This window comes from Nanorana parkeri, unplaced genomic scaffold (genome assembly GCF_000935625.1).
Source record: "Nanorana parkeri isolate BGI_ZX_2015 unplaced genomic scaffold, ASM93562v1 scaffold608, whole genome shotgun sequence".
Taxonomy (NCBI): Eukaryota; Metazoa; Chordata; class Amphibia; order Anura; family Dicroglossidae; genus Nanorana; species Nanorana parkeri.
This window is the reverse complement of record NW_017306876.1, coordinates 904,117-913,892: the sequence shown is the minus strand read 5'-3', so window position 1 is coordinate 913,892 and position 9,776 is coordinate 904,117. Positions and strand designations below refer to the sequence as shown.

Here is a 9,776-nt window from a genome sequence, read left to right as displayed (position 1 = left end):
CACAAAATCCTGTTTGAGGTAAATCTTCATTTATATCAGATGATGCACCTGTATCTAGCATAATTTAGCAACCACATCATTTATATAATTTGCTGTGATGGTCAGCACTGAATATTTTATTTGGCCATGTTGCTTTTTCATTGTTTTTAAGATAACTCGCATTTTGTTAGATTTTTTCAGATTTTGCTAGCGTGCTAGGATTATATAGGTTGGATTGTTTAGATTGTTTAGCAGGACAAAGGAGTCTGCAAAGGCACTTTCTGAGCCTGCAGTGATGTCACAGGAAGTGACGATGCTATGGCTTCTCCACAACCACAGCCCCAACCCTGTAGACAAGCAAGGAAATCTGCTGACATTTTTTTTTTCTAGGTATTAAAGCTGATTTTTTTTTTTATAGAAATGCATAGAATATTCAGTGTATATTCAATAACAGTGTAGGCCAGCATATTGCTGTGCATGTTTGCCAACAGTAGGTCTCGCATCTACTTTAGAACCAAAGTTGACTTTTTTTTCCTAGTTTAAAATCTTTGTCAATTAGGTGTCAAATGGGCTTGAAATCCATATGCTAATGCATGAAACTCTTCCTCCTTTTGATGACTCAAGCAGTATTTTCACATTTTGTAATATCCCTCAGTATGCCAATTTAGCATGTCGCATACAGCAGTCTGATGAATTGTATCCAATGTGATCAAAGTTTTTATGTTCATATTGCTCTGCAAAAACATCAGCACTTGCTAATATTTGTATAAATGGACTTGTTTATATGTTATCAAAAGAGGTCAGTGTTTTGGATTTCATGTATAATAACAAAAGTTGAAGTGATAGTGATATTTAGTGATATTTAAAAGAGAACTATAGGGTAACCTTTTTATCCCATGGTTCTCTTAAGGGTCACGGGAGGACATATTCTAACCTCCTCCAGTGACCCATAGGTCAGTATATAGCGAGCTATTGCTCAATACATATATATAGATCGCCACAGCCGGGACGTATCCCGACAATGCCGTCGAGATCCACCCAGCTGGCTGATTTGACAGCTGGCTTTGCCTATCTAAAGGCAAAGCCAGCTCTGCCCGCCCCCCTCCCCGTCCGTTCCTCCACTCAGCACTGGAGGATCGGAGAGGGGAGGGGGGAATCCCTGCAGGGAGATGATTGGAAAGTGTGCAAGCCACAGTATGGGTTCGCTCACTCCCCGATCTAGAGAGCCGACCTGTGACAGTTTCATTGTCACAGGTCGGCTCGAACCATGAGCTTCAGTAAAAATCACTCCCCTCATAGTTCTCCAAGTATTTTTCTGATATTTTCTAACAGCTGTAGACAATATCTACACTTTTTCCTGAGGTTTTAAAAAAATGATAGCCCAGTGTCAGTAGATGATCTGGTTTGTTTTTACTTGGTTCATTTCCTATTTACTACAGGAAAAAAGAAATGGAAATCAGAGAAGAGCACAGACACAGATTAATAGAAGTAGAGGAGGAACTCTTGCAGGAAAAAAATGACCTCTCTGAAAAACTGAAACTAGAAACGGAAAAACGATTGGAACAAGAGAGAGCTACTATCCTGCGTGAAAGAGAAGTTGTACTTAAAGAGCTGAGAACTAGGCTTGAACAGGAAATTAGGACGGTAAGTGATTTCTCATGTTTGGACTGCAAGTGCATTCTTCTCTCCATTAATTAGATCATCAGTTTTGAAACCAAGTCATTACATCAGAGGATATCAAGTTTAATCTCCCAACCTGCGATCTGTATATAAACGTTCCCCAACACAATGCCCTGTGCTGAGGTTCATTCATAAACGACCCCTGTTTGAGAATTTGTGTGGCCGGACAGTTTAGGTCCCCAGTGATGATTGGAAACCAGTAAGTGTGCTTCCTGAGCATTTGATTATCACACGCGCCCTGACATATGATCGCATGCAGGCTGGAACCGCCACTGAAAAAAAATAAAAGGCCTTTACCCTGCAGATGACCAATGCCACCTTCCAAACTGCTGTGCTGTCTTTTCAATACTGTAATTGTCAGAATCGGTTAAAATTTTAACAAAACAATAAATTAAGAAACAGAAAAAGTAAACTTTTCCCATTTGCCAACTTCTAATCATGAAAAACAGCAAGGTTTTTTGTTGTTGTTGTTAAACTGTGTACCAAATAAAGTCTTATGTGTTCTTAAAAATATATGATCTCTCTCCCTCCATTTCACCTTTTAGAAAGATTATTTGGATGTCATTGAACCGGTTTTTAATTTAAGGAGCATATTGATAAGCTTATTATGATGTGGTATATGACCCCTAATATAAACATATACTTTGCTTGACCAGCTCTCAGTTATGTTTGAAATATTGTAGTCAGATTGGTAATCTATATTTGGTGCCATTGCTCCTTGGCTCTGCGCCTCTGGAAACAAATGTTTTAGCTTTGTTTTCTAGAGTTCTGTCTACAACAATGACCACACTAGGTAATGCTCTCATGGAAGCTCTCAAGAAAACACAACATTTGACATAGCACTTCATATTATCTACAAAATGCTATTAGCAGGTTCACAAAGCACATCGCTGTGCTTTAAAAATGTGCAGTATTGTGCACACCCCAGGTTCTTCATAGGTTCTTCCTGTAGGAATCCCAGAATGCACATTCAATCCCCATGTAAATGTAACCTTAGTCTTATATTTACTTTCCATTCCCTCCCCAAGATCTTCATTGTGCATCCCTATGGTAGCTGCACACCAGCCACTGCTGAAATCATCTTCTGGGTCCTTTTTTGCAGACAATGCTCCCTAAAATGAGGGAAAATTCCACATTCAAGTTGTCACGGGAACAGGTTTTGACCTCCTGCTGTAGTGATAAATAATAAATGTTGGATTTACCCTTACTTTCTGTTCCTGGTAAAGGTTGTTAGTGGGGACAGAAGGCAGGGTGAATCTCCCCAACAAGGGACACCGACAGCTGTAAAACCTGTAGGAAAAGCAACACTGTAGCAACATGTAGGATAATATAGGCGGTAAATCCAGGGGACTGGCTGCTCATAGTTCCAAAGGGACTACCATCATTCCTCAAGCAGATAATATACAGATGAGGAAAGGAAAAACCACAAGCCTCCAGATAGGCATAAATTATGCATAAATAATACTAAACACTTGGGTGTTGTAATATAGTAAGAATATATTGGGGAAAAAAAGTACTTTCCCAGTCCATTGAAACCTAAAAAAGTACATTTTGTCTAGAATTCTTTTTCAAATGTTATTATTATATGTAGTATATATTTTCTGCAGTGCTTTTTTGTTTTCCTGTTGCTGTTCTAATGGCCTGCGTGGACTGTTAATTATGGTTTCATGGTGTTTTTCTGCTAAAGTGAGAATCTAGGCATCATATTGAGTACACAAAAAAGAAGCATCTAGGATCCAGCATTATCTTTGACTGGGCCCCCAATCTGGCAGAAGCCTGTGGCTTACGAATCGAGAGCAGATGTTCACTTCTTTCCTCTAAGGCCTGCTCACATTATAAACCTGCAGTGGATCTGAACAGGCTAAATTCACTGATGATTGTACAGAGATAGGACCTCAGGTGTATTGCTTATGCATTGGCAGTCTACTGCGCATTATTAGACTGGATTCCGTGAAACTACCAGAAAATCTTCCATCACGGCCAAGGGAAATGCATAGTACCCGTGCCAGAGGAAAAAGAATGGCTTCTGTTCTGTGACATAAACATGCAAATCATAAGAAAAACAGTACATTAATAGAAACATAACATAAGCTTAACCTCCAAAATTCATTAATCATTACAACTGCACTAAATTATTATAATACAGGATTTATATAGCACTAAGAGTTTGTGCAGAGCTTTACAAAATAAGGGGTTACAGTAATAATATAATTTAATACAGGAGGGTTAGGAAGGTCCTCCTTGTGAGAGATTACATTCTAAAGGGTGGACATTTTTTATAAACGGCATTAACTCTGAGGGATGACCTAATGGAGAAAGTGAAAATACAGTTTTTAGGTGGAGGCAGGATAGGCTTCCCTCAAGAGATCAGTTTTCAAGAATCAGACAGTAGGAGATAGCTGGACAGATTGGGATAGGGAGTTCTAGAGAAAAGAATAGGCTCTGGAGAAGTCCTGGAGGTGAACATAAGAGGAGGTGATGAGGGAGCTAGAGAATTTATACGGTAGTTGTATGAAATGCATGGCACAAAGGTAATAGCAGCATTTTTAACAGTTATATTAAAAATTGAGTTTGGAGAAGGCAGGAGATGTGAACAATCTAGGACAAAATAGCTGATTTTGAAAAATTCTCCAATTCAGCTCACTTTGCGGTTCAGCTATTTTGTCCTAGATTGTTCCCTTCTCCTGCCTTCTCCAAACTCTTCACCCTTTTATGAATAACCCTGATAGACTAATTTTGGGTGTGATCTTAGGTTCAGAATGATCATAATCAGTGTGCCTCTCCAGATATCTACAGTTAAACCTGTCTGATTTCTTGTTGGTGTCTGCTTACTGATTTTGTTATACTCATGGAATGTAGGCCATTGAGTTAATGGAGAAGAACCATGTGCTGGAACTGGAGCAACTCAAAGCAGCAGCTACAGAGAAACATCAAAAGGTGGGAACAGTATATTATTTATGTTCACATTCTGTTTATTTGTTGTTCTCATTTATAGCGACAATGATGCCATCTTGTTTTGTCGCTGTGTTCCATTAAATGTTGCTATTCTACCAGGTTAATTTGATATGAAACAATTCCTCACTTGTGATTTACCCATAATATTTTTTTTCACAGGAAATGTCTGATCTGCAGGATACCAAACCTTTGGTAGAGGAGGCAGACGTTTCTCAAGCTCCAAGTAATTTATATCTCGCCAATAAAAAAAAGTCTCACATCTTGGATTTTGAAAAAGAGGTAACTACCCTTCTATGTAGTTTGTAATTGAAAACCAGGCCATCATTTTGATATGCTCTCTGAACCAAAATGTTACGAGCTTACATGAAGCTGTGAAGATAAGTGTAAAGAAGAAGGGTAGGGAAAGTAAGCACAACCTTTTTTTTAGTTTTAAGTTGCGAGAACTTTTGATGATAAGCCACACTTATTTCCATTCATTTCAATCCTGTTTGTATGTATAACGGAAGGAAGGTTAATTTGTGGCTTCACCTATTTTGTTTATATGATGCTCGGTGACAGTTGAGCCGATCACGCACACCCTCCCTAGTGCAGCAATAGTTATAGGCAGAAATCTTTGTGAATAAAGTAGGATTTATACCTGACATTTCTAAAATACGCTTAAACTTGTATTACTATATATAAGAAACTAAGTATAATGTCTATCTCTTGTAGTTTGCAAAAAAAGAGAGTTTTTAAATTTGCTCACTTTGTACAACAATCCTACATTTCATTTGCTTTTATATTTGTTGTGGTAGTTAATACAAAAGCAATAGTATATTCATTTATTGATTTATTTAAAAAAATAATAAATCTTATTCACAATTTGTAATGACTTCATTTGTGGCTTAATATCTAGATGAGTGATCTCCTGCTGGAAAAGCGTAATGAGGTACAGAGGGAACATGAAAGGCGATTAGAGCGCATGAAAGAGGAACACAGACAAGAAATGGAAAAAGTGCGGAAGCAATTTGAAGAAGAGGTATATATTGCTCTACAAATGATGTGGTGTTTTTTGCACAGTAGAGCACAGTGCCAGCAGGAAGCTGGTTAAGAAATGCTTTTTTAGATACCTATCCAAATAAGTCCCCTACCAAAGCTGAAGGGACATGTAGGGAGTACTACATTACGTGTAGACTGCCATGTTATTTGCATAGGTATCCAATGGAACATTGTGTTAAGATTTTTTTTGGCATTATTAGGTTTTGTGAAATTACTCTTTTGGCACATGCTGGCCAATCATTTTTCCGATGAGGTCCATCATGCTGAAATTGTACTGCCGACATGTAGGTGTTTAGATTCAGCAAACAATGTCTGACCCAGCTGATGGGACATACATGTACAGGCCTGCCATGTAAAATATTTTATAATTTAAGCATCCATTCTTTATTTGTATTGGATTGCATTGGGGTGTAATTATGCCTCAATAGTTTGTAATTTTTCACATTGCCTGCCTAAAGTGTAAGCCGAGCTGAAAGTTTAATTTTCTAATTGAGGCTAGAGTGAGGGAAGAATTATAGCCTCTGTAAGGTTTTCAGTGCTATCCAAGGCTCCGTTAGAGAATTTTCCCCTCACTGACTTTCACAATGGCAACATTTTATCACATAGAGATGCCTACAGCAATAAAAAGCTGACAGGGGTTCCAGCCTCCCCCTACTCTATTAATAAAAAAAATAATTGTATGTCCTGAAAGTGTGACAATGGCTGCAAATTCATGTCTGTCGTTTGTTCTTTTCTAGGAGCAGACCCAAAGGTCACAGATGCTGGAAAAGTTACAAGAGGAGTTAGGGAAGTTGGGCAGACAGCATGAAAATGAGGTTCAAATCCAACGAAAGGAGCAGGAAAGACATCTGGAAGAGAGGCAGCATAGCTACAAGGAGAAGGTAAAATCAGATTTTGCATTATACCCCCATCCTTAAAAACAAATACGTGTGCAAGGTAGAGACATTGCTCAATGCTATGGATAATGTTGACTTTAATTTTTAAACGTTTACAATTATAACTGACAGTGCTGTGGATAATACTGCAGCTTTCCTTTTTTGCAGTTTTTATACATATGGTATGAAATTTCATTGCACATAGGTCTGACACCGAATATGCAGTAAATATGCAGTGCAAGATCTCGCTTACTTTTGCTCTTGTATGTGTAGGAAAAAATTATAGAAGATTTGGAACAAAACCAAGAAATTAGAAGAAAACAGCTTGTGGTAAAGAAAAGCCAACTAGACCGTGAGGTAAGAAGAGGAAATTAAGTAGCATAGATGGGAAATATGCACATTAATTTAAAGTGGACCTGAACCCACAAACTGGGGATTTGCTATCTTATAAAGAACATCCAGAAATGGTAGTTTTGGCTAAGCAGTACCCTGAAAATGAACCTTATCTCTTATCTCTCTCTCTCTAAAAAAATATCAGTCTACTCCCTGTGCCTTGGTACTCATTGGTACTCCTGTGCCTTGAGCTTCATGTTTGTATATGCACTGTGAGATCATCCACTGCCTCTGTTAGGCTGGCCACCCACTGGTTTAATTTTTGACCGTGTCCTGCTGACTTGGCTAAAATTTGATCAGTATGTGGCCCTGGCAACCAAACACTGGTCAACAAATGTTAATTTCAATTGACTTTTGGCAAAGGAGCCAGTCTTAAAATTCTCGGCTAAATGTTAACTGCATCCTATCAGCTGCTGCTGAAATTTAGGTATTCTGACAGCAGCACCAGGCGTGGGGAATCAAGCATTTTTTTCTCACTCAGCCTGTGAGGCTGAATGAGAAAAAATGCACATTGTATAGCCAGCTTAAGTAAGAAGCTGTGGAGCGAGATTTAGTGATGTCATCACTGTGCTGCTCCCTGTTCTCCATGTTGAGGACCTGTAGTGAAAGGATTTCTCTGCTTAATTCATTCTGTGAATTTGTGTTTTCTGCACCTCTCCTAATGCATCTTGCTTATCCCCCCCACCAGTCCTCAGATCACCATTCTACAGGCGGATCTGAAAATATGAAGCAGAGTTCTGATCCCTTATCTAGGAGGCTGACAGTGTAGAACACAGCAGGAAAGCCAGTCAGGCTCCGTTCACACATATTCAGCGCAGTTTTCCGCGTGTTTGTATGCGCTGCATGAAAATGTGCACATTTTAACATATGCGCAGTTTCCACGTGTTTGTGGCTACTACTATAGCCGGAACGTGCGGAAGTCACCCAGAATATCACACTTGTACTTTTTTGTGCAATACGCGATATCGTGTTGTGCATATGACACGCAGGTGTGACCAAGCTACATAAAAATGTGTTTGTTTTTGTGTTTTGCATGTACACACGGAAAACCGCTAATGTGTGAACAGAGCCTTAAGGGGAAAAGATCACCTACAAGAAACCTAAGGGCAATATTGGTGACCAGCCCTTAACCCTCTGCATTCCTTTTTTGGGCAAAGCTTCCACAGTTCAGGCCCTCTTTGAACACATTGGACTGGGAGGAAATTAGGGCAGCCCAGTATAGCTAAAATATATTAATCTTGTGTTCTTACTTCCTGGCAATGGTCTGTTTCATTGGTTCATTTCAGGCCAGTCAAAACATGGGAATACAAAGCATGTTAGAAATGAGGTGCGATGAATACACCTTTCAAGAGAAACCTAGGCGTTCACTACAAACAAACATCCTTTCTATTGTCAGACCATCAATATGCTTTCTGCTTGTTAAAGAAAAAGGGTAGAACATGTTTCTAATAGTTTTTTTTAAATATAACTAAAAATAAAACGAAGAGTATTTGGTTGATTTAGCAGATTTTATTTGTCCGATATACAGGAAGAAACATTAAGAAAAATAAAGCAAGAACTTGCAGAGAAAGAAAAGGAACTAGAAAGAAAGACCGAGGTGAGCAAATGTGTTTAGTGAGTATATATACCTAGATATACATCCAAAACATGGTATCAATTGTTTTATTTTTTTCCCCCTATAAAGAATTTTAATGTGCAGGAAAGTGCATTAAAAGAGCAAATACGCCTAAATGATGTATTAAAACAAACACATAGAGAATTGGAGGTGATGCAAGACCGGAAATCTGAGCTAGAAACCCAAGTGGAGAAACTCCACAGCCTCTACGCTCACCTTCAGGAGACCACAAGGTAACACTCAGGACTCTGCACTGCAGACACTTTCTTTTTGTTGTTTTTGTTGTTTTATTTTTTTAACAAAACTTCAGGCAGATCTAAAAGATCCAAATTCAGTTCTGTATAATGAGAGAACCAGCACAAAGAGCTGCTAAGTTATGCTGCTGTCCTCATGCTCCAGCAAGGCACTCGCTGATATGAAGAGAGAGGAGAGCAAGGCCTGGTTCACACCTGTGCGTTTTGTAGCGCGTTTAACGCTCTACGAACGCTCTACAAAACGCTCAAACATGAAAATCCCATTGTTTTCTATGGGTATGGTTCACACCTTGCCGTATTTCAGCCCGTCTGAACGCGATACAAAGCGGCCTACGCCTGAAAAGGTACATGAGCTTCTTTGCGGCGCTTTTGTCGCGCGTACATAAAAATGTGTTTGTTTTTGTGTTTTGCATGTACACACGGAAAACCGCTAATGTGTGAACAGAGCCTTAAGGGGAAAAGATCACCTACAAGAAACCTAAGGGCAATATTGGTGACCAGCCCTTAACCCTCTGCATTCCTTTTTTGGGCAAAGCTTCCACAGTTCAGGCCCTCTTTGAACACATTGGACTGGGAGGAAATTAGGGCAGCCCAGTATAGCTAAAATATATTAATCTTGTGTTCTTACTTCCTGGCAATGGTCTGTTTCATTGGTTCATTTCAGGCCAGTCAAAACATGGGAATACAAAGCATGTTAGAAATGAGGTGCGATGAATACACCTTTCAAGAGAAACCTAGGCGTTCACTACAAACAAACATCCTTTCTATTGTCAGACCATCAATATGCTTTCTGCTTGTTAAAGAAAAAGGGTAGAACATGTTTCTAATAGTTTTTTTTAAATATAACTAAAAATAAAACGAAGAGTATTTGGTTGATTTAGCAGATTTTATTTGTCCGATATACAGGAAGAAACATTAAGAAAAATAAAGCAAGAACTTGCAGAGAAAGAAAAGGAACTAGAAAGAAAGACCGAGGTGAGCAAATGT

General features: G+C 38.9%; 1 protein-coding gene across 1 annotated transcript in view; it reads left to right on the top strand.

The window, feature by feature from the left end:
• The window catches only part of CEP164 (centrosomal protein 164), a 77,660-nt gene that overhangs the window by 34,788 nt on the left and 33,096 nt on the right, over positions 1–9,776 (top strand). Inside the window, exons 17-25 of the mRNA XM_018562864.1 lie at positions 1,419–1,623; positions 4,519–4,596; positions 4,774–4,893; positions 5,510–5,632; positions 6,390–6,533; positions 6,801–6,884; positions 8,449–8,517; positions 8,605–8,768; positions 9,674–9,764. Of these exons, the coding sequence (XP_018418366.1) occupies positions 1,419–1,623; positions 4,519–4,596; positions 4,774–4,893; positions 5,510–5,632; positions 6,390–6,533; positions 6,801–6,884; positions 8,449–8,517; positions 8,605–8,768; positions 9,674–9,764 (1,078 nt within the window). The remainder of the gene's footprint in view (positions 1–1,418; positions 1,624–4,518; positions 4,597–4,773; positions 4,894–5,509; positions 5,633–6,389; positions 6,534–6,800; positions 6,885–8,448; positions 8,518–8,604; positions 8,769–9,673; positions 9,765–9,776) is intronic.